A 25,086-nucleotide genomic window follows, 5' to 3' on the forward strand; every position below is an offset into this window, starting at 1 on the left:
ATTTACTTGGTTGGCAAGCCAACGATCCATTTACTTGGAACAAAACTTTGTATCCGTTTAATTATAAACGTGACTGTTTTACAAGTCCACCTTTGGTAGATTGAAGAAGGAGACGTTCTTGCGATTGAATGTGGCGGCTCCGACGGTAGGTAACGTTTATTATTCTAAGACAGCAGGACCCCTTTAAAAAGACACTGGAGGAGCACACAACATTATATATAGTATAATACTTCTCAAATCAAAAGAAAAATATATTAAAGTACATGGAAGGTGTGCACAAACAGCAACAACAACCACCACCACCACAACAACGTCTTATAAAGATCCTTTTTCATGTGTTTCACTTCATTTAAACATCCTCATTGAGAATGACAGATAGACATGCAATATGTTTGTGAAGTACAACATGCTGTCTTTTGGTTAAGGCCGTCAGCGAAGTGATGGGTAGGAACGCCTAGTATTCATAAAAAAAATTAAAAACCAAGGAATTTTACTAAATAGTACCAGTGGCTTTTCTGAATGACAGTATTTATTTCCCCAAGGCATGCTCAATGAGGGTGCCTTTGAATGACCTAAAGCTAGACGTATCGTTGGAGTTTGCGAGAGAGTGTGCTATCCGCATTCGGCGAAGATGAACCGATCGAAGTCAAAGGGAGTAACAGTATCGTTGATAAGCCGGATCACTTTGCTGGCATCCCGCAGTGTGACCACTCCTCATTTTTCATAAATGCGAAGGTGAGCCAATGAAAAAAGCCAAGAATTCACAAGGTTTCAGAAAAGCGATGATAATAGAAAACCTATACGCCAAGAAAACCTGGAGAAAACCAAGACGCCAAGGTGAACAACGAAAAGCCAAGATCTTGTGAAAAAAAGCCAAGGAGTGGTCACACTGCGCATCCGGCCTAAATCAATTCCACGACTTAAGGCAACGTCTATGAGAAGGTAACCAACCAATTACTGGAGCTCGGTTGAAAGCTCAACCAAACAAACAGCTCGGTCGAGAGCTCAAGCCAGACGTTAAAAATTTTTTTTAAATTTATTTTGGAATTTCAAATGCACAATAAATTTTTCTTGTTTTCTGTAAATGTTATGATTGATAGTTTTTGTGTTAAATGAAATGGAGGCTTTCCTATTGTGTGTCAAGACAATCAAGTGGAAAGAGTGACTGTTCAGTGTGTTTTTGGATGTAGTAAATAACAGTTTTGGTCCTATTGGTGCCACGTTCATCATGATATGGACAGCATCTTGAGGCACTTCAGAACTACTTTTTCCTGTTTGTGGAATACAATATAAGGGATTAGACGAGGACACACTGGTTAATGTAGAATGGCCATGTCATTTGTCTCCACTTTCCAGACGGGCATCGACGTCGAATGGCATCGCTTGCTCGTAGGCCCAGCTTAAATTCGAGCAATTATTTTCTATTGGAACGTTTGAAGAGACAAGTCATCACACAAAAATTACAAACTCCATGGAAGTGAGGGTTTCTTTCCTTTTGTATGCAGCATGTAGCTGCGAGTTGCAACATTTGCTGGGGGTGCCGCTGATGCAGTGCCCTCCGTCGGTTAGAGCAGAAATTGGTAATTTGTTCAGGCTGCCGGCGATTGCTCGCCTCCTCTTCGCAAAGGACACCGTGGGATCTTTAACGTCCACCAACTAATGCCGGCAGATGTGACTCCCAGTTTAACGTCCATCCGAGGGACAGCACACGCATTGATGAATCACCCTTCCTGTGAAACACCGGGATGACAGTTTGTAGCTGGGTCAGGATCCAAAGTGGGGGTGAACGCTATGGAATTGCACGAATCAATAAACGAGGATTTGTGATGCAGAGAAGTGAACAATTCCATCCGCAAGTCGGACGAAGTGCACGGATGTGGTCACGATGAACATGTTGCTCATGACAAATCTCCAAACGACATCGTTCATAAATAATGAACACACCCTTGATTTAATACACATCAAAACCTTTCATCGCAATTGCAAACACATCATCACCGTTGATTGTTGTTTCATATGGCTGCTGGTTACATCATTTTCTGGAAGCGCAGCTGTGCCGCTGATGCAGTTGCCCCTAGTTACCAGTAAGCTGGTACTCATTTTGCCAACCTCGGAAGGATGACAGACTGAGTCATCCGACCAAGTATTATTTAATGAAATGACAGGGGCTCAAACTCAAGACCCTAAGATCTTCAGCCAGCTACCTTAACCATTAAGCCAACACCAGGCTTATTACCACTGGTTTAACTCGCGTATAAAACAGGACTGCACAGTCGCTAATGGAGCTGCGATAACAATATTTGATTCCCTCCTTTCATTAACTATTGCAACAACATCTTGAGAGAAAAAAAACATTATATGCAGTGATTTTCTTCTTTCTTTTTTTAAACAATCGTACTTTATTTATAGAATTACAAAATACAGTTTTATAATCTGTTGCGCGGAGGCAGTGGCCGGGCATGTCGGAGGGATAGGAAAGCAAGCAGATGGGAAGTGCATTCCTGGTAAGAAATGCTAGTTTTATTTTGTATACGCATGAGGAGGCAAGAAAAAAAAAGAAAAAAGAGAACCAATCAACGAGGGCAGGAGGTTTAAGGACTCAACCTTCAACGTCTGATACGGTTTACAGGGGGGAAAAAAGAAGAAAGATAAAACTTTTGAGCCATGACACTTTGAAGGATCTGCTGCATTTTACTGTGAGTCACTTGCAATGAAAGAAATAACTGAACCTGATGAACAAATCCAAACCTCCTAATTGCATCACATCTATATCTGACACGCGCGTTGTCCCGTTCGTGCTTTCCTTTTCCAAGCACTCCCTTCACTACTGGAATACGTACATTATATAATATTATATAAGTCCGACTCTCTTTCCGGCAATCACGAAAGAAAACAATTCGAGAAGCGGGTGCCGTGAGGACGCGTGTATGGGGAAGCACAGCGTCTTACACTTGCTGCTTTTGATCGGAGGGGAGGGGGGTTGTGTTTATTATTTACAAGGACTGTGTTTTATAAATAAAAATGTGGTATTTTAAAAAAAAAAATCCATAAATCCGCTACTCTTTACCTTCCAAACCTCTCTCGCTCTCTACCTTCACCCTCTAATCAAACATCTGAGGATTGAAGAGATGATGAACGTGAATACTGAATGTTATTTCATAATGGTGAACTTGTATCCGTTAATTCCCAAATTATCCCATTGTCCTGAACTCCACATAAGCGTTTGTCTTCCTTCGTTGATGGTTCGTCATCCATCTCCACCACTTTGCACTCACAAATGTCCCACCGTTGTTGTTTAAAACCGTTTGCCTTGGTTCCTCTTGTCCTTTGCTGCTTATACAGTATGCCTCAGTAAAGTGTGGGTTTCTTGTAGAACAAACATGTATCTGCAAGACAAGTAAACTCTTGGTTAAATTTACACACACACACACACACACACACACACACACACACACACACACACACACACACACACACACACACACACTGAAGCAATCTCCTTAAAATGTAACGTAATCTTTACAATTTTCTGGTCACTCCATCGTGACTTGCTAGGTTTAGCTCCAGTGTACTAACTTCGGGAGTGTGCAGGAAATTGAGCACTTAGTTTACCTTGCATGTTCCGGTCACTCTCGGATCGCGTGCTTGATTCAATCTCACTGTTTAACGACTCTACGGGACAAGAGAGCCGTTCCTCTGGCCCGGACTCAACTGAAGGGTGAAATGAAAAGGAACATGACATCACCACCCATGCGACTTATGATGCATGAAGATGAAGTCAAAGGGTGCATTGACCATTTGATAATAATTGCGGCGTGGCATGGCTGGGATATTCTCTTTAAAGGTGGCAGGTTCGAACCATATCCGTGATGAGTGTTGTCCACGAGGCCTTGCAGTGCATCCGTACAGGCTACTTGTGTTAAGGCCTGCTCCGCCTGGCTTCGTCTTTGCACTTCCAACTCCAGGGCCTCTTGCAGTCTCCGCTTAGCACGCTTCTCCTTTTTCAGACGCTTTTGAAGAAGGCCTGAGAAAAACAAAATTGGAAAGATAGGGTTTTAATCGTGTGAAAGGTAAAACTTGATGTTAAAAAAAAAAAAAATTGATCGACACAATATAAACTTTATGGAAGTGGAACATTCTGCAATGAAGGATCGACGTAATATGGCCACTTAATACTGCACAGTGTGCACATAAAAATTGGGTAATCTCCCCCCTCCCCTCGACCTTCAGCCCCCCTCCTTTGCGGGCCACCTTGTATGCCCAATACATTTCCTTTCCCCTTAATTTTTACTCTTATCCCACTTACTTTTTTCTTTAACTCTCTCCTCAATTCCTCGCAATAAATAAGTCAGCAGCAGTGGCAATTAAGGCTAGGCCACAGATGGTAAATGATTCAGCAGCCAATAGGTTAGAAAAAAGTATTGTTTCAGCATCATACTGAAATACTGTACGCAATTATGTGTCTGTCTGACTGCGATACATTCGGTTGTTACTTATCCAATCTCAACCAAATGTGAAAGGAGGACTAAGGGTCACATGATGGAGGTTGTAGCGACTTCGTTTGCCCCTCCCCCCACCTCCCCAAGGAAGTTTTCCACCTTCGGTGAAGTCTGTGTTCAGGTGTATATCCGTGTTAAGATAGCAAGCGGAATTTTTCCAAAGCTTTAAAAGCTGATGTTCAAAATCTGATTCCGTATTTGACGATTGGAACTCATGGCCGAAATAATTACGTGTTGAAATATAGATTCAAATCGAAAAATTGTGACGGAGAAGTGATTTTTTTTTTCCTAACCCGATATAATTAAATAATAGGCTCCATGGGACATGAGGTAAAATGGCTCCAAAGAGAAGTCTTAGATTCACAATCACCATGACTTCCCCATAAGTTTTGTTTTCAGCGTGAAAAAGACCAAAAGTGACTGTTAAAAGCATCGTTCAATGTCGAAAGGTTGCAGCCCATCAGCGTCACGGGCGTTCTGAGGCACACCGTTTCTGTAGGCCCCATGCTTAAAGCGTTCTGGCCTATATGATGATTCCCTCATGGTCCAGTGGAATAGGAATCTATCCACCCAGGCAGAATGCTACAGTTATGACTATAGTATATGAGAGTTCCACTCTCTTTTTTATCTTTTGTTGTGGAGTTGTACTCTCAAGAATGATCTTTTGTTCATTTATGTTTGAATTTGAGCTGGCATGATAGCTCACCTGCCTTTGAGACGTCTAGTCTGGGTTTGAGTCTTAACCCAGCTGGTGTTTTGCATGCAGAGCGATGGATGCATCAATGTGCTCATCATCCATCAGAAGAACATTAAGTCGGACTAGTTGCTTGGTGTAGTGGGTTATAGAGTAAGTGGTTGACGTGAGGTTTGCAGTTTCAAATCCCGTCCTTGTACCTACCATTTAAAGATTATAAAATCTGATTGCGAAGATCCGATTAAATATTTTGATTGTGATGCCTGTAAGTTTGAATCTCAACTTTAACCCAGACTCGTACCAGTGGCTCAATGGTCTGGGTCTGGGAGGTCTGCTATTCGAACCGGACCCAAGCTGAGTCGTACCAGAAACTTTAAAGATGATACGTTCTACTTCCTTGCTTGACGATCAGCATATTAAAAGAATGCCCTCAGATGGATGTTAAACTGGGCATCCTGTCTGCTTGTTGGTGCATTATTTGGTGGACGAAGATCCCACGGTGTCCTTCGCCAAGAGTAGCCGGGCTATCGCCGACACCCTGGCTAAATTCAAAATTCCTGCTCTAACCTACAGGGGACACTGCATCAGCGGCACAGCTGCACCCCAGCAAATGATGCTGCCCATAACCATGTTCTGCATACGAAAGACAACCATAGGTTGGCAACCATTGCACAAACTTGATAGGCCTCATGGCCTCCTCATGTGTTGAATAATTTCCTTGTAAGGCTACTCGTATTCAGACTCGTATACCAGCACTGGTCCTTCAATGGATGTTAAAGATGCCACATAGTCTTTCGTGAAGAGTGGGAAAGTTATCACCGGCACCCTGGATAAATTACAAATTCTTGGCAGCTTAAGTCAAACTCAGGCCAGCTTATTCATGAAAGACTTTTCCGAGCCGACCTCACAAGAACTTGGGAATAATTGGGGGATCGAAGAAGTCGTACGAGTAGTAGTTGCTGGACTTCTCATCTACTGCAGAGCAGATGTCACTGAAAACCCACATCCATCCACTTATTACCGTCGACAGAGGAGAGAGTATTGCATTTGGGTCCGTTTGTCCACACAGAGTAGGTGTGTTAACTACATTAGACTCTGATATACATTTTGACCCTTTGAGACCTGAGAAACACCCTTTATAACCTGAAGACCCTTTTAAGACCACTAAGACTGTTAAGATCCTTTAGAACCTGAAGACCTTTTAAGACCCTTTAGAACTCTCAGACCCTTTAAGAGCCCTAAGACTCATTAGACCTGAAAGACCCCTAAGACCCTTTCGAACTCTAAGACTATTTAAGACCGCCAAGAACCCTTAAGACCCCTAAGATAATTTAGAACCTTAACCCTGTAGACCCTATAGACCACGTTACACCCATTAGAACACAGTCCCATAAGACCATTTAGAACTCTAAGACCCTTTAAGAGCCCTCAGACCCCTAAGATTCTTTAAGACCCCCAAGAACCATTAAGACCCCTAAGATCCTTTTTTTTTTTGTATACCTTGTCGAGGCTCGTATGAGAGCGAACTCACAATGCACATCAAGGGGGGCGTGAGACAGGAGGGGAGGGAGTGGGAAGGACAAAATAGTGGGGAACAGAGACATTTGGAGATCTGTGGAAGGGAGAGGGATGGGACAGGGAACATGGGGAATAGAAGATGGACATTACAGGGACTTTCACGAAGGAAAGCAGGGAATTTGAAGGAGGTGGGTTGGGTGGATTATCGGGGGTAGAAAAGATCGAGGATTTGGATGGGGGATGATAAGAGGTGGTGGTGAACAGCTGTTTTGAAGGCCTGGAGGGAAGAATGGGAATGAATAAAGTGAGGGAGTTTATTCCAACGGCGGGAATAAAGAGGAATGAAAGAGTGAAGGTGAGCAGTGATTCGTGATTTTGGTAGTTTTACCAGAAGGGGGTTGTTGGCGGACCTTGAGCGCCCTGCGGAAATGTGGTGGGGACAAATCGTAGAGAGAGCAGGGGGGGGGCGAGGCTGGAGAGGAGATGGTAGAAGACAGAAAGACCACCGACCAACCTGCGGTGATTGAGTGAGAGGCCCAAAGACTCAGCCTCATTGCGGGAGATGCCGATGATCCGAAATGCCTTGGTTTCTACAGCGTGAAGCCGGTCACGCTTCCAGTCATTCAACATTGTTCCTATCCTTTGCAACCTATAAACCCCATTACACCCTTTATAATTACAACGATCCTTAACACCCCTTAGACTCCTTTCTACCCTTTAGACCTTCATACCTTTCAGACCTTTCAATACCCTTTAGACCCCTTTGACACTTTTTAGATGTTTTAAGACCCTTTAAATCCCCTTAGACAATTCCAACCCATTAACTTTAAATTACACCCTTTCGACCCCTTTGGCCTTTGAAGACCCTTTCAACCATTTCGACCTCTTCAGACCTTTAGACCTTCAGACCATTTGACCTTTAAACCTTTTCAGACCTTTGACCTTTACACTTTTACACCAGACCATCTAGATTCTCGACCTTCCATTCAGTACATCCTTCCATTTATTTTCCACACAAAACAGGTCCTGGTGAGGGTCGGTAATCTCTGATTGCTCTTTCTCGTTTTCCTTTGCATTGGGCTCCAGTCAGAGCTTCCAATAACTCAAACATGACATTTAACACAATAAATTGTTGTTGTTTTTGAAAGATTTTTTTTACCTGCATCTTCCGTCTCATTTCACCCTTTTATCGATGCTTTTATGATCCTAACATACAGTACTCTTCCCTCGATTCAGTTTATTTTTTCTGCTTGCTTCCACTGTTTTGGTCCTCTTCTTTCTTCAACCTGCAGAACCACCTTAATCTAGTTAATGCTGCTGTTCTCTTCCAGTCTTTCAACATTGTTCCTATCTACAGTATTTAGTCCTTTTGCTAACTTTGTAAATACATCCTATGGTGCCTGTTTTAACCTCTTTATTGTCAGTATCTTTTTAGTTATAAGATATTAAACTTTAGGCCATGTTGTGTCACGCATTTTATGTAGTATTGTACCTGGTGATTTTATCAATGCATAGTGGAGGGCTGTAACGCCACTGACGGAGCTATTCTCACTGGTATCATGTAGTTCAGTCTGATGAAATATTGTTCCTATTGTACTTATTATTCTTGTACTTATTATTATTCCTCTTCTCTTTCTTCTTCTTCTACTTCTTTAGTGTGCACAACATGGTTACGGGCAGCATCATTTGCAGGGGGCACAGCTATGCTGCTGATTTAGTGCCCACTGTAGGTTAGAGCAGGAATTTTTAATTTTGGCTCAGACGCCAGAGATAGCTTGCCTATTATTCACGATGGACACCTGGGGATCTGTAACGTCCACCAACTAATGCTGGCAGATGGGACACCAGTTTATCGTCCATCCGAGGGATGCACACACATCGATGAATCACCCTGCATGAGAAACACGAGGATGACAGTTTATAGCTGGGCCGAGATTCAAACCCAAGCTCCGACAGCTCCGAAGCAAGTGTGTGTACCTCTAGACTAGACCATCCTATCAGCCCAAAAAGTTTCTGCAGCCACTATTATAATAAAAAAAATTCCAGGTTGGTTGAACCACAACCATTCAAAAGCCTGATTTCTATTTTTCACCATATATTATACAACATGGTCTTACAGCTGCAGTTGAAAGTCCTGTAGCTGAAAGGAATGAACGATTTCCTCCATTGTGTGCTAATTATTTTTTAAAATCATGTGACGAAGAACTATTGGTCAACTCAGCAATATCTCTGATAAATTCGAAGAAACCTTACCACGTGCTCGCTGCTCAGGCAGGAGCTGCCGTTCCAGGGCTTGGCGCAATTCACGCTCCCGCAGAAGCTCCAGTCTTAGCTCGGCCTGCTCGAGCTGTGCAGCCTTGTCCTGAGCACGCCAGGACTCTCCCGCCAATCTGACGAGTCCCTGCCAAGCACCACGGAAGATGAGTGCAAAAGTGGACGATCACAGGCAGCAAACTGGAACAGCACTCTGTAGAAGGCATACTTCCGCCCGGCAAAACAGTTTACGTTTTGTATCCTACCGATAAGCTCGATCTGAATCGGGACCTGAACTAACATCTAATCAGCTTGTTCTTGTCACCTAATCAACTCATCCACCAAGTTTTGTCATAACTCGTCCACAACGTTTTGAAATATCATGCTATATATCGTTTTTGGCCCCATCTCTCAATGGTTAAGAAGCACTTGAAATATTAAAAAAAATCTCGCATCTGGATCCATAATCCGGATCTTCACCTAAATCAAATCAATTCATCCTTGTCACACTCCCAACCGTTCAACTAAGTGTCGTCCAAATCCGCCCATAACTCTTTGAGCTGTCATACTTTTGAGTACCCTTGAACATCGTTTTTTGCCCTATCTCTCAATGGTGAAAAATCACTTCAAAATTCTAGTATCTTGATTTTTACCAAAATCTAAGCAATTTGTCATTTTCACACACCCAACATGTCCACCAAATTTAGTCCGAATCCGTCAATAACTTTTTGAGATAACCTGCTCACAGACAGACAGATAGACATGGGTGAAAACTTAATCTTCGTCCACCTTCGGTGGCGGAGGTAACGAGAACAGCACTTGGTAGAGCGCACACCTCTACCAGGCTGAACAGTTGAAACTTTTTATCCCACTGGTAGGCCGGACCTGCATCCAAGCAACCAAAATTGAATCGGCTTGTTCTTGTCACCCACCCAACTCATCCACCAAGTTTTGTGATAATCAGTCATCATTTTGAAATATCAGTGCAATATACTCTCAATGGTGAATAACTTTAAAATCCCAGTCTCAGGATTCGGATCTGGATATTCACCAAAATCTAATAAATTTGTCCTTGTTGCACATCCAACATGGCTACCAAGTTTCATCGAAATCTGTCCACTAACCCTAACTTTTGATACATCGTGCTATACACTGTTTTTGGCCCGATCTCTCAATGGTGAAGAATCACAAAAAATTCTAATTTCCGGATTCGGATCTTCACCAAAACTCAATAAATTTATCATTGTTGCACACCCAACATGTCCACCAAATTTTGTCCGAATCCGTCCATAACTCTGCTCACAGACAGACAAACAGACACAGGGGTGAAAACATAAACTCCTACCAGCTTTGGTCGTAGTGGCAATGAATTCATTGATTATTGTAGCTCAAAACATGTATGAACACAAACATTGACAATAACCAATAATCATGAGAGAAAATAAATACAACACAATTGAAGTACAGAAAATGGTTGAATGCTACTGGATACTTGATAGTACGATAAGGCTCAAATACCAACCTGGATGTTGGAGAGAAGACCCTCAACAGATGAAACTTCCGGGAGGAGTAGCGAGGCTTGGTTGTTCAGTAGGCCACGGTGTAGAGTGGCCTCTGGCCCCTCGGCCTGGGTGCAGCCCACCCCCCGTGTATCACCTGTAAGCAGGTCACATAAACAAGTGCAAGTGACGGTTTCAGGGAAGTAAGCCGACATTTAGTTTCTTTTGTTTTTGTCACAAGACCGAGGCTAATGAAGAGCAAGGGGACGGCTGCAAGGTTATTTAAGGTCACGTGTCAATGCAATGTCGAGCGTTGTTAAAAATGAAATGTCGAGGTTCTGTTATCATTAATACTTGGTTCTGATATTAAAACTACAACTGCATGTTTTAATATGTGTGTCAGGTCAGGCCAGGTAAGGTCACAAAGCGTGGTTCCGTTTTATGTGTTTCAAGAACAGGGTAAGGATAAAAAATAAACAAAATTGTAACGGGTGGAGTAAAATTGGGATTCAAATTCGTCGGATACTGGTTTATAGGATAAGGATAGAAAGCAGATTAGGGTATCAATTCAGAAGAGGTCATGAACCTTTCTTTTCCTGCCCAAATGCATGCACTTTCAGAGAGCTTGAACCAATGATATTGGTAGAGGTCATGGACTAAATTGGGACTTACTTTGTAACCCTCTTGCACAATACAACGAAATTGTGTGAGATGTCAAAACAGCAAGTGCAGTGCAGTGCTGGGATTAACACGAAAGCTGTGTCCTGAAACATGCCCATAAGCTGATCGATCAATAAGCTTGACGTCCCTATGCTGTGTTCAAGAGATGAGTTCATGGAAAACTGGTAATAACTAATATGGTGGTTGTAGTGTTTGTACTAATCAGGGATAACGAGTCAAGTTGTTCAAAAAGGTAATGAGGCAATGCCACCTCTTTACATTTAAATTTAAAATTGAGTAAGAACGTTCCTGATGTATTCCAATGATGAACTTGCACTTCTATGATTGCTTTATCTGACAACCTGGATTTTTGGTTTCAATTCTCAATGTGAACTGCATATCCATGGGTCCATGTCAAATATTTCAAATCTTTAGTGTTCGTAACAATAGACGGCACCAAAGCCAGAACCTTCAAGCCAAGCTCTGGATTATCATTATTATCATTATTATGATGTTGTCGAGCAGTATAGATTCCACGTCATGAGCTGACAGTTATGATTCCTTCACATTTATTTTTTTAACTATAGGTGTTGAGCCTCATGGAAGAGAAAGAACAACGGTAGACGAAGGTTCAACAGGCAGAAAGTGGGAAGAAGGGGAAACTGCTGGACAATTCGGGGAGAGAGAGAGAGGCAGGTGAACAGAGGACACTGTATCGGCAGGTGTAGAGAAGCTCAGACTTATAAAGGTGCAAGAAAATGATGTAATGGTGGATGGCAGTTTTGAAGACCTGAAGGGAAAAGCTTGAGATTACAAACTTCAAAAGGAGGTTCCACGGTCCAAGAGAAGAACAGAATGAAATAATGGAGGTAAATGTTGAGCTCAATCTTGGGGAGGGCAACAAGTTAAGGGTTTCTAGAAGAACACATGCAACCTGGAGAGCATGGGTCTTTGCGTAGAGTCCAGAGGGTGGAAGTAGAAAAATCAAAATTGGAGTAAAAGAGTGCAAGGCCACAAACCTGCCTGAAATGAGCGAGAAGGAGATGCTAAGATTCAGCTTCTCGTTGTGAGATGAAACTGAGGGCCTCAGATTTAAAGGAAACGGAGAAGAATGGGCTGGAGGAAAAGATGGGAAGCAACTACCAAGTAAAATGGGGAAGCCACATTTCATGGCACTTCCTATCGAGGTATGCCGTTATAACCTGAGGACGTTTGAGGAAGGCCATAGCCATGCAGATAATTAAGAGCTGGTGGCCGGCTTTGGAGGTGCCAGGATACAAACACAAAACATAGCTGGAACACAAAAACAACTTGGCGGATTTGCCGGCAGGCTCCAGTGAGTGCAGGAATTTCCAAGATCAGCAGAGATAGATACTGCCGCGGCCTGCCTGACGAATGGTGAGGAACAGTCCTTTTCAGGGTGGATCCGTCTGGAACATGATCGTGAATTTTCAGTCGATGAAAAAACAAAAAAAAAGAACATGAACATATCAAAATGATGCATGTGCTTGTTAAATTCCATGGTGTACAATAGTGCAGTCAACCTTTTCACCAATGCCTTTTTTATATCGGAGAAATTAGCTGCCATCCATTTAATTGCAAAATTGCTGAATTATTCAACAAGTGGTGTGGATAGTAGTGTTTCAAGAATGAAGAACTCAAAGATTTGATGGACATGCTTTAACAAGCTGGGGAAGGTTTTGTCACGGGATGAGAAAGGAAGTGCAGGAGAGACAGAGACAGTGATAGAAATAGATCAGCAGAGCTGATGAAGGTGGGGGTTACCCCCATTCCAGCTACGGTAAGTAAACCACTCTGCATTGGTAGTTAATCCAGCACAAATCACAACTTGGTCGTTCAAATAGTCTAAAGTGTCTCGTGAGACTCGTGCCACCCATGTATTTCAGGTCGCTCCCGAGAAGCAGCACGTGTATTTTTTTTTTTTTTTTTTGTATACCTTGGTCGAGGCTCGTATGAGAGCTAACACACAACTCACAGCAAGGAGGCATGAGACAAGAGGGGCGGGAGTGGAAGGGACAAAACATTGGGGAACAGACACATTAGGTGAACTGTGAAAGGGAGAGGGATGGGGATGGGACGGGGAACATGGCGAAGAGAAGATGGACATTTCAGGGACTTTCAGGAAGGAAAGCAGGAGAAATGAAGGAAGTGGGCTTGGGTGGATTATCGGGGGTAGAAAAGATCGAGGATTTGGATGGGGGAAGATAAGAGGTGGTGGTGAACAGCTGTTTTGAAAGCCTGGAGGGAAGAATGGGAAAGAATAGAGTGATGAAGTTTATTCCAAAGGCAGGAAAAAAGAGGAATGAAAGAGTGAAGATGAGCAGTGATTCGTGATTTTGGTAGTTTTACCAGAAGGGGGTTGTTGGCGGACCTTGAGCGCCCTGTGTAAATGTGGTGGGGACAAATCGCAGAGAGAGCAGGGGGGGGCAAGGCTGGAGAGGAGTCGGTAGAAGACAGAAAGACCACCGACCAACCTGCGGTGATTGAGTGAGAGGCCCAAAGACTCAGCTTCATTGCGGGAGATGCCGATGATCTTAAATGCCCTGGTTTCGACAGCGTGAAGCCGAGAAAGGTGGGAGGCAGGAGCACCAGCCCAGAGGGGAGAGCAGTACTCCATCAGGCTATGGACAAAAGCTTTGTAAGTGGTCAGGAGCTCAAGAGGGCCGAGGAAGGACTTAGCACGACGGAGGATTCCCAGTCGGCGACTGGCTTTTGAGGCGAGGTTGGAAATGTGACTTTCCCAGGAAAGGTCATGGCAGATAGTGAGACCCAGAAGCTTGAAAGAATAGACTTCTTCCAGAGGATTGTTGAGAAAGTGGATGGGGGGGTTTTGTAAACGGTCCTTTCGAAGAGACATAGTGAGAGTGTGAGATTTGTCTGGATTGAAAGACATGTTCCACATGTTGGACCAGTTTGTGATTTTATCCAGATCTGCAGTGAGCGAAGAAGCTGCTGCTTGCCGGTCTGAGGGATGACAGATGGTATGGCAGAGGGTGGAGTCGTCGGCAAAGAGAAATAGAGGATTTTCCAGAGAGTCCGAGAGATCATTGATGAAAACCAGAAAAAGAACAGGGCCCAGAACGCTACCTTGAGGAACGCCAGCCTGCACAGGAAGAGGGGATGAAAGAACTCCATTTAGGGCCACACGTTGACTTTTTTTTTTTTTTTTTTTTTTTTTTGTATACCTTGGTCGAGGCTCGTATGAGAGCTAACACACAACTCACAGCAAGGAGGCATGAGACAAGAGGGGCGGGAGTGGAAGGGCCAAAACATTGGGGAACAGACACAGGTGAACTGTGGAAGGGAGAGGGATGGGGATGGGACGGGGAACATGGTGAGGAGAAGATGGACATTACAGGGACTTTCAGGAAGGAAAGCAGAAGAATTGAAGGAAGTGGGCTTGGGTGGATTATCGGGGGTAGAAAAGATCGAGGATTTGGATGGGGGAAGATAAGAGGTGGTGGTGAACAGCTGTTTTGAAAGCCTGGAGGGAAGAATGGGAAAGAATAGAGTGAGGAAGTTTATTCCAAAGGCGGGAAAAAAGAGGAATGAAAGAGTGAAGATGAGCAGTGATTCGTGATTTTGGTAGTTTTACCAGAAGGGGGTTGTTGGCGGACCTTGAGCGCCCTGTGGAAATGTGGTTGGGACAAATCGCAGAGAGAGCAGGGGGGGCAAGGCTGGAGAGGAGTCGGTAGAAGACAGAAAGACCACCGACTAACCTGCGGTGATTGAGTGAGAGGCCCAATGACTCAGCTTCATTGCGGGAGATGCCAATGATCTTAAATGCCCTGGTTTCGACAGCGTGAAGTCGAGAAAGGTGGGAGGCAGCGACAGGAGAGGAAGTCTGCGAGCCATGAGTGGAGATGGCCTTGAATACCATGGGAAGAGAGTTTGGTGAGTAGTGCAGGGTGCCAGACTGTGTCAAAAGCACGTGATATGTCCAGGGATACGGCTCGGATTTCCTGTCTGGCATTGAGGACCTCCATCCATTGACGGGAGAGCAGAAGCAGCATATCCAGGGTAGAGTGACCTGGTCTGAAACCAAATTGATGATTGGAAATCAAGCCATTGGAGAAGAGGAAGGATTTCATGTCTGAAGCGATGATGGATTCCATAACCTTGCTGATGATTGGGAGAAGGCTGATTGGTCTGTAGTTATAGGAATCTGTTTTTGCACCTTTTTTATGCAGGGCAGTGATGTTAGCAGATTTCCAAGCAGATGGCAGATGACCTTGGGCAAATGAGAGGGTGAATAGAACAGAGAGAGGGTGAGCAAGAGCAGAAGAGCAGGCTTTGAGGACACGTGGGCTGATGCCGTCTGGACCGGTTGCAGAATCTGACTCGAGGTTTGAAAGCAAGCTCTCCACCTTGTCAGGAGAAAAGGATACAGAGTCCAGGGACAGTTGGGTGCGACTGGGTAAAGTGGGTAGAGATAGTGATGGGATTGGGGGCAGATAACAGCAATTTTTGAGAGGAATCGTGCAAATGATGATGCTTGTATCATAATTTGCACGATTTTTCTACTATCTACTACACTAGTGAATGGCTTGAAGTCTTACATCAACAGTTTGGCGAGGTCATCAAAGTCAATACTGTGCATGAGTGGGTTTTTCATTTCAATTTGTGTCGTGCGTGGGTACGTGCATTGTGTTTGTATTCATGTGTCCGCAATCTTAATTCCCGGTGGTGTGCCGAGCTGGATTAGATGGCTTTTGGTGAGGTATGCTTGCATCTTCAATGTAAAAGAGGAAGTAAAGGTGAAATATGAATTATAAATGCTTGAGTAGCAACAGTGAACAGCCAATGGTGACACGAAGGTACGTGCTTGTTCACTTCAGGAACGATAAATTTTCATGCTTGCAGATTTACATGTCAATACTTGTCATTCACTACAGTAATGTAGGCCCAACAGGATGGCACAGAGGTAGCACACTTGCCATTGTAGCTGCAGAGCCTGAGTTTGATTCCCGAGTCAACTATAAACTGTCAGATTGGGGATCTTCACTGGCAGGGCGTTGCATGAAAGTGCTAAAGTCCCTCGGACGGCCTATTAAGCAGGGTATCCCACATATGGGCAATAGTTGGTGGATATTAAAGATCCCACAGTATATTTCCATGAACAGGAGGTGAAGTCATAGCGACACCCTGGCCAAGTGCCAAATCCTTGCTTGAAATTGCAGATAGGGAATGATGTGATCTTTTTTTTAGATATTCCTTCATTCTTTGGCAGCAGGCTGATGAGAGTGTGGTTGTCGTGTTGGCTGCAGCTCCGCAACAACAACAACAACAAAAATGGTGTTGGTGTTCACTTGTCACCTGTGAACTGCCATGATGGCAACCATTATTAATCTGTGTAGATGATGTCAATGATTGATTAGACCATTTCCTTAAACAAAGGTTTCGGCTTGTGGAGTTGCTAAAAGACAAAGGGCAGCAGGTTTAGAAATAAACAGCTGGTATTGGTAGGAGCGAGGAGGGGAGACGTACACAGTAGGAAAGGTGGAATAACGCATAAATGAGTAACAATAGCCCGAAGAGGAACAGAATGGGCAAGGAGAGATTGTCGATATGTATTGGGTGTGCATGGGATAGTGATGGACAGCACATTTGAAAGAATAAAGTGAGGACGAGGCAACAGACACAGGGAGACAATTCCACAATCAGGAGCATAAGCATACGAATTAACACAGCTGAGAGTTTCTTGAGGATGCATGTGACCTGCAGTCGCTACGGAAGGGCAGAGGTAGGAGAGGGGAGTCAGGCCAGACCTAACCCGAACAAGAAATATAATGAAAACACCCAAACATATCCTCCAATGTATATATTATTATATGGTGAATAATTACTTGGGGACAATATTCCCCAATATATAGAGAAGGCTTATGACCAGGTGACTAAGGAGGAAGTCTGAAGCTATGCAAGTATCCATGGAGTCCTGCCTGATAAGTATGTACGACTATATTGCAGGACATGAATAAGGGGTGCCAGACAAGAGTATGTAGCAGTGTGGGAGAGAGTGAGAGTTTTGAAGTTAAAGTTGGATTGCATTGATCAGCGCTGAGCCCCTTCCTCTTCCAGATTGTCATGGATGTTCAAACTAAGCAATGGAGTCAGGAAGTGTTATGGTCAATGTTGTTTGCAGATGACATTGAGCTGTGTGGTGGGGATGATGATAATCTGACAGAGTATCTGGAGAAATGAAGAAAAGTGCTGGAGGATATGAGTATGAAGATAAGTAGATCAAAGATATTGATTGTCAGTTTGAGCCTCGGTTTGAAGAGGATTGTCAGTTTGAAGATGATCGGGCTGAAGGTGTAAAGATAACGGGTGAAGACGATCTGGAGAAAGTGAGTAGATTCATGTACCTGGTGTCAGTGGTGGGAGAAGATGGAAATATGGGAATGGAAATTAAGCAGTGGATTAATTCTGTTTGGAATAACTGGAGGAAGTGCAGTGAAGTGGTGTGTGATAGAAAAGTACAGCTGAAACTGAAAAGAAGAATTTATAAGACAGTTGTGAGACCGGCTTTGTTATATAGTGCCGGAACTTGGGCAACATCAAAGAAAGAGGAATAGAATCTGGATACAAATGAGATGCGGATGCTGAGATGCATGGGTGGAGTGATAAGAAAGGACAAGATCTGCACCCAGTAAGGGCTGACAGCATGGCCTAGAGGTACGCACAATCACCTCTAAGCTGTCGAGCCTGGATTTGAATCTTGGCCCAGCTATGAACTGTCATCCCGGTGTTTCACAGGCAGGGAGATTCATCAATGTATGTACCGTCCCTAGGATGGACGTTAAACGGGAATTCCGTCTGCCAGCATTCGTTGGTGGACATTAAAGATCTCATGCTGTACTTTGAGAAGCGTAGGTGAACTGTTGATGGAACCATGGACAAATTCCAAATTCCTGCCATAACCAGCAGAGGGCATTGCATCTGTGGCACAGCCAGGCCCTCAGCTGATGATGCTACCCTGCAGCCTTGTGCTGCATACGAATTAAGAAGAAGAAGTAACCAGTACATCAGTGGGGCAGTGAAGATTGTGGAAGCATCGAAAAACGTAGCTGAAAAGACACTAAATTTGACCATCTAATGAGGAGAGAGTATGTGGAGAGGCAAGTGATGGAGATGGGACTGCCAGGAAGAAGGAGAAGAGGAAGGCCAAAGACCGAATGGAAGGATGCAGTGGGTAGAGATTTAGAAGTTGTGGGATTGGAAGAAGAATTAGTGACTGACAGGAGGAGATGGAGAAGGGTGATCAACCAGCATTGTGGCAGCCGCATATAGATGGGAGAAGCCGAAAGAAAGGGGAAGAAGAAAGAGATTCCACAAGAGTTTACGTTACCTTTTCTTTACTCTATAAAGCTCCATGGACACATATTCTGCATCTTTCAGCAATCCTTAATTGCTCCTAAATTGCAAAAAGAACTTCAGTGAACTCACAGGCCACGACACCCTCTCCACTCAATCAACAGAAGTGTATGTCTGAAGTTGTATGTTGGCCATAAAAGGTGAAACTGGAAGATGTCTGGTACGTACATTTTTGAACTGGTAGCCTTCGCTCTCTGATAATAGTTTCCACCTTTTCCAAATGCAGAGTACAAAGGGCATCTTCCAGCATAGATCACATGATGCTATCTGGCTTGCATAGTCATCAAAGCTTTGATTATTATCCTTTCTCACTTCATTGCAAATAATAATATAAGGAACTAGTGCAATTTAAAACTAGAACAGCACTCGGTGGAATGCATACCTCCGCCAGGCTGAGCAGTTTAAATTTTGTATCCCACCGATAGGCCGGATCTGCATCCGGACAATCCGTCTTTGTCACACACCAAAATATATTGGGCTTGTTCTTGTCACCTAGCCAACTCATGTATCCAGGTTTGTCATAGCTCGTCCACAACCTTTTGAGATATCGTGCTTTCCAGTGTGTCGCTTTTAGTTAGCCCCATCTCTCAATGGTGAAGAATCAAATTTCGTCCCAACCTGTGCACCAAATTTCGTCCCAACCTGTGCACCAAATTTCGTCTGAATTTGTCCATAACGTTTTGAGATATCCTGCTCACAGACGGACAGACAGACAGACGGACAAAGGAGAAAACATAACCTCCATCCACCTTCAGTGGTGGAGGAAAATAAACCAAAAAAACCCCAGATCGTCACTGTGAGTGATCATAGTGTTATGGGAACTCCGTTTGTTCTGCATCCCTAATCACATTTATCCAATGAGAAAACGATGTGGCCATTTTGGTAAAGAACAGCAGCAAATTGTTCCTTCCCAGGGGCCATGGTGATATATATATATATATATATATATATATATATATATATATATATATATATATATATATATATATATATATATAATAGGTACAAGTTGTAGGAGATGGACAGCCAAACAATTTCCCAACAAGGGTGTGTGTATTTGAGTATGTACTTGTGATAATTACCATATCAAAATTTGAATTTGATGGTCGATCGGAAAGAAAGGGAGAGAAGAGAAGGGAAGAGAGAGAAGAGAAAAGAGATTTATATAATCCAAACAAACAAAGTAAGAACAAAACAAAAAAACCAGCAAAGCTTGTCAAAACAAAGGAAATGTAACTAAGAAAAGACGGAAAACAGGAAAGGGCAGACATCCGTTGCTATGATAAATGAGAGAAAGAGGGATAGAGATCTCTCCATAGACTCAGCAAAGACAATAACTCTTAAGGGGAGATGGTAAAGCCTGTATCTCAATCTAAAGTCTTAGACATGCGTTTCTGTCTTAAGGGCTCATCAACAAGCCAAAATAAGATTACAATGAAAGAGAGGGGAGGAGGGAGATGCACATTAAAAATGGGGGGGGGGGAGAGAGAGAGAAAGATCTGCAGGATTCCTTATGCTTATTGATTGCCTCAATCAATGGCCCTCCAGATCATCAGATGGGAACCAGCCATCATCGACGTGTTGACTCTAAAATGCAAGAACCTCTTCAAAGCGAGAATCCACAAATTTTATCGTATCCAAAGGTCTTTCAATGGAAGTGGAAGAGGGTGGGGGGGAGAGAGAGAGAGAGAGAGAGAGAGAGAGAGAGAGAGAGAGAGAGAGAGAGAGAGAGAGAGAGAGAGAGAGAGAGAGAGAGAGAGAGAGAGAGAGAGAGAGAGAGAGAGAGAGAGAGAGAGAGAGAGAATATTACCATGGACCACTACCCAAAAAGGACAGTGTATAATGTCCATGGGTGTTAAAATAAAAGCCAGACTTAAAACGGACCAGATTAGGGGTTCAAGTCCCAAGAATACGAAGCAGAAATATGGATTTCTGCTGATGAATACAGACATTTTATCCCGCACTCGATCATATTATTTCATTTCCTTCTAATTTTCCCATCCTCGTGGGCACAATGCCTTGTTGTCTTGTTGTTATGAGCATTTTGTCTTGTGTGTGACTTCAACATGGTCGGTAGTTGTAGTTGATGCCTGACTGCCAAGCAAAGTTGAATTATGTACTTCGTATCGAAGTTCCATTGCTCCTCGTGACCCCCAAAATCAGAAAGTTATCGATAAATAGAGTAAGAATAGAGGAATAAGTATTATGTTAACAAAAACAAAACTGAAAGATAACACAACACAGAGAATACAAGTAAATGAAGTTCGAAACAAGAAATATCAATGAGAGAAGGAATAAGAAAAACATGTTTTGAAATGCTGAATTTGATGATAGTGAGGAACCAAGAATGGGAAGATGTTTGGTGGAATGACATACTTGTACCCAAAGAGAGAAAAACATTTAGGTATATATTCTGTGTTGAGGTGTGCGTACGGGAGTGAAACTTCTGGTGAATTATTTATTTTGAGCAAATTAAGCCCAACACTTAACTGTAACAATCCCCTTTTAGCTACTTCAGCTCTCCTTGCCCTGCCTGTGGCCCTCTGTCTCGTCCTTGTCCATCCCTCATTAATTTTACCCATCGATTTCTCAACCGTGGTCTGCATTAGTGCTATGTTACGAGCAGAATGTACGTGTTGAAGAAGACGAGAGTGCCAGTAGGGACTGAAGGAGGGATGGTGGGGTGGGGGGGAATTGGAGGGGAGAGCAATGCAGCAGGTCTGAGGATTTGTATTCTTCTTATTCTTTGTCCTTTTTCTTTTTCATATTCCTTGTCTTTCATCGATGTATGGATGGTCTTTAGTGGTGCATGGAGCTCAAATGGGAACCATCCATCATCGAGTTTTTTTTTCCCATAAAATTCGAGAAAAATCACTGATTGATGAGTCCACAACCTGAGTTGTGTCAAAAAAAGTCTTTCAATTAGGAGGAGAGAGATAGAGAGGGAGGTAGAGGCCTCCACCTTTGTTACATCTCACACACGTTCCTGGATTTCCAATACCTCTTCAAAATCAGCTTATGTTGCTCGAAGGACAAGCGAGCAGCCGCCATCTTGTTGGTCTACACTGCATCGTGGGTAACAGCTGACTGATGATGAGCATTCCATTACACACTAAAGCCATCTGTTAGGTATTCGTAATATCAACATAGTTCCTCTCTCTGATATTTAATTTTTTTCTAAAATATTTAAGTCTATACATTTTCTTGAGACAGCCTAAATAAATATGCTGAACAATGAAAGTGTGTGTGTGTGTGTGTGTGTGTGTGTGTGTGTGTGTGTGTGTGTGTGTGTGTGTTTACATTCTTCAACACAAGGTATTACATACACTCTTCCATTTAAAGAATGAATAGCACGAAAGTTTCCATTGTGCTATTCATATTTGGAAGGTTGGTGTTGTCTGTAGCCCTAATCTGTCAGGCATCATTCTGCCTTCTCAGGTCAGGTCAGGTTTGGGAGCACGCGCCGGAGCAGCATGTCGCTGCATCCACTTTCCGCCGGTACACTAGGGGCCTTCGTCTGGCCATCGATCCTCCAGACAGATGTCTAGCCCATCCCCATCTCCTTGAGATGCCGATCAACCTGCTGCAACCAAGAGGCATGTGGTCAGCCCGTTGGCCTCCTCCACTCATGAGGCTCCCTTGATGAGAGAATCTGATGAGCAGGATCAGCGTCAGGAAAATGAGCCACATGTCCATACAGCTGCAGCTGATGCTCATGGACTATATAGGTAACAAATCTCAGCTGAGTCTCTCAGCAAATGCTTGTTAGACACAAAGTCTGAGCAGAGAGAGCCAAGGATTCTCCAAAGAGACCTGGTACTGAAGGAGTGAAGTCTCTTTCTCAGAACCCTGGTCAGAGTCAAAGTCTCACATCCATAGAGCAAGACTGAAAGCACCAAGGACTTAACGACTCGGTCTTTCGTGATCCAGTGAATCCATGACTCCCCAGGCCCGACTAAGATATCTATTGACCTCTGGCTCACAACATGCAGACAAGGGCCTAGCCAGAGGTCCAAAAGCGATGAGGCGAAAAGAGGTGAACTGTCCTATTTAGGTATTGTGATAGGAGTGGAGATAAGAGTATTCAGAGCACTACCGGGTAGCTTTGATAGTTTACTCCCCAGGGAGCTCAGATGGCCAGAGGGCTCAGGCCAGATCATATTTCAGGAAATGAGCAATGAGGAAACTGCCTTGTCTGCCTCAGCCTGGCTACGCCCCAGGCAGAGACATGAATATCACCAACAAGGTAAGTGAATCTCTCTGTGACCTCAACATCCGCACCACAAACAGGTACGGACAAGATAGCAGCATCCAAGATGTCATTGAAAACCTGTATCTTATTTTTTACTCAGGAAACCTGTAATCACAGCAGCTCTGACTCCTCATTCAGTGCCTAGAGGGCCCCCATAAGGATATCCAGTGTCTCCGCAAAGATGACTGAATCATCTGCGGAATCAAGGTCAGAGAACTTGACATTCTCAAACGATGCACCGCAACTTGATCTCTCCGACATCCTCCCCAGAATCCAGTCCATAGAAGCACTGAAAAGTGTGCGGGGCCAGTATACACACCTGACAAACTTCAATAACAGCTAGAAAAAGTCAGAGATGGATCCACCACACCTCACAGCAATCTCAGCACCAGAGTGTAGTTGAGAAATCAGTATTGATGGCACGCCGTGAAGACCAAGAATGCTCCAGAGGGCATCCCAATTCACTGAATCACACGCTTTGTGGAGATTAACTTAGGCTGCAAGCAGCCATTGCCAAAACTCTGGTTTGCATTGGGTGAGGACCCAAAGTGCAAGGAAACAGCCAATAGTTGAACTCTTTGGTGTAAAGCTTGGCTGCTCTGGGCGCTGGTGCTCAAGCAGATGGTGGCAACCCCTATCAATAATTCTCTGAGCAAAGACCTTGCCTGGCACTGATACAGTGTCATCCCACAGAAGCTGTTGCAGTCCTGGTGATCACCCTTCCCTTTCCAGAGAGGGACAACAAGGTTCCTTTTCCAGTCATTTGGGATGATGCCTGTGTTCAAACACAGCACAGAACTGCATGCAATAACACAAGTGCAGCATTTCCACCAGCCTTGAGAAGTTTAGCATGGATGCCACAGATTCCAGAAGCTTTACCCCCATTTTAACCAGTTCACCACAGCCTGTGTTTCCACAAAAGGTGGTTTACAGTTGATTAGTGGGTCAGCAATAGGGATAGTTACACCCCTGCCGTCCAACTCAACAAATGGTGGGTCAGCCTGGAACAGCCGCTCAAAGTAACCAGCCAAACGGGGTTCCACTTCAGACTTCTCTGTCCAGAGCCCACCATCCTCCGCTCTAACTGCAATACACCGAGGGATGCGCTTGGCGGAACGCAATTCACAAATTCCTTTGTAAGCATGCCGAGAATCACTTGACCACAGGTGATGCTCTACTGCCTCACAGATTCTTCGCACACAGGGCTCTTTGCCTGCCCTCAGCACACGTACAGTTTTACACCTAAACTCCCTGAACAGCTCAGCTCTGTCACTAAGCCTGGCCCTGCGACTCTGGTCAATGGTTTCCAGTGTCCCTTGGGAGACAAATTTCTTCTTCGCCTGACGGTGGGTTCCCTTACAAGACATCCACCAGCAACATCAAGGACGGTAGTCTTGAATGCAATTCACAACTCTTCAGGATTCCCCAAATCCCCACTTAGCATGTTCACACACTCCTCAGCTACTCTCTCATCCTTGAGCTTGCCGACATCCAGCCAAGACTGGGATGGTACCATTCTCCAGGATTTATGCTGCAACTTCAGAGTTGCTTCAACAAACCTGTGGTCAGCATAGAGTAACTGAGCACTCCAGTCGATCCTGCAGTTCTCAATCATTGTCCAGCACCCATCAACGAGCACATAATCAATCTCCTTTTCCACACCACCGGCGTTGGAATACAAAATCCAGCGATGAGCCTGTAGGCACTGTAACTATGAACCAGCCACAACAAGTCCACGAATTCTTGCAAAGTCAAGGACCTTAATGCAATTCTGGTTCACAGTTCCAGACCTATGGGGACCAACACATGACTCGTATCATAACCATCCCTATTAGTGCCAGTCGATGCATTAAAATCCCCCAAGATGAGAAGAGTATCTCACCTTGGGCACCGATCAACCACAGATTCACGCGCGGCATAGAATGTGTCCTTCACAGTGAGATCACTCACCTCAGTCTGAGCACATACAGAGACCAGGGGAATGACCCCCAAAGAGTGACAAATCTTCAGTTTCATAATACGCTTGTTGACTGGTGTTACCTCAATTATCATTGGAATCAGCTTATTGGACACAGCTACAGCAACCTCTTGGGTATGGTTACCATGAGAGCGACCAGACCATTAGAGGTGTAACCACCCGCCATGATCTCACCACTATCCGGTCTCAGAACCTCGGAGAGTGCTGCAATACCGATGTCCAAACGATGGAGCTCAGATGATAGCAGAGACAGCTGATCACCCTCTCTTCGGGAAAGGACGTTCCAGGCACCCACCCGAAGGGACCGCCTCAGGTTAACCGGAGGAGACAGCCGTCTG

General features: G+C 44.1%; 1 protein-coding gene across 2 annotated transcripts in view; it reads right to left on the reverse strand.

The window, feature by feature from the left end:
• Window positions 1-2,487: 2,487 nt before the first annotated feature.
• LOC147011087 (dachshund homolog 1-like) overlaps window positions 2,488-25,086 on the reverse strand; it is a 163,216-nt gene continuing 140,617 nt past the window's right edge. For both annotated transcript variants that reach the window (XM_085860518.1, XM_085860517.1), the window contains 5 exons: window positions 10,487-10,620; window positions 8,965-9,112; window positions 3,860-4,024; window positions 3,613-3,711; window positions 2,488-3,386 (listed from right to left, as the gene is read on the reverse strand). In XM_085860518.1, coding sequence (XP_085716644.1) covers window positions 3,349-3,386; window positions 3,613-3,711; window positions 3,860-4,024; window positions 8,965-9,112; window positions 10,487-10,620 — 584 coding nt within the window. In that variant the 3' untranslated portion in view covers window positions 2,488-3,348. The remainder of the gene's footprint in view (window positions 3,387-3,612; window positions 3,712-3,859; window positions 4,025-8,964; window positions 9,113-10,486; window positions 10,621-25,086) is intronic.

The sequence above is a fragment of the Eptatretus burgeri genome, chromosome 16 (assembly GCF_056783735.1).
Source record: "Eptatretus burgeri isolate ZD-2024b chromosome 16, Ebu_testis_v1, whole genome shotgun sequence".
NCBI classification, from domain to species: domain Eukaryota; kingdom Metazoa; phylum Chordata; class Myxini; order Myxiniformes; family Myxinidae; genus Eptatretus; species Eptatretus burgeri.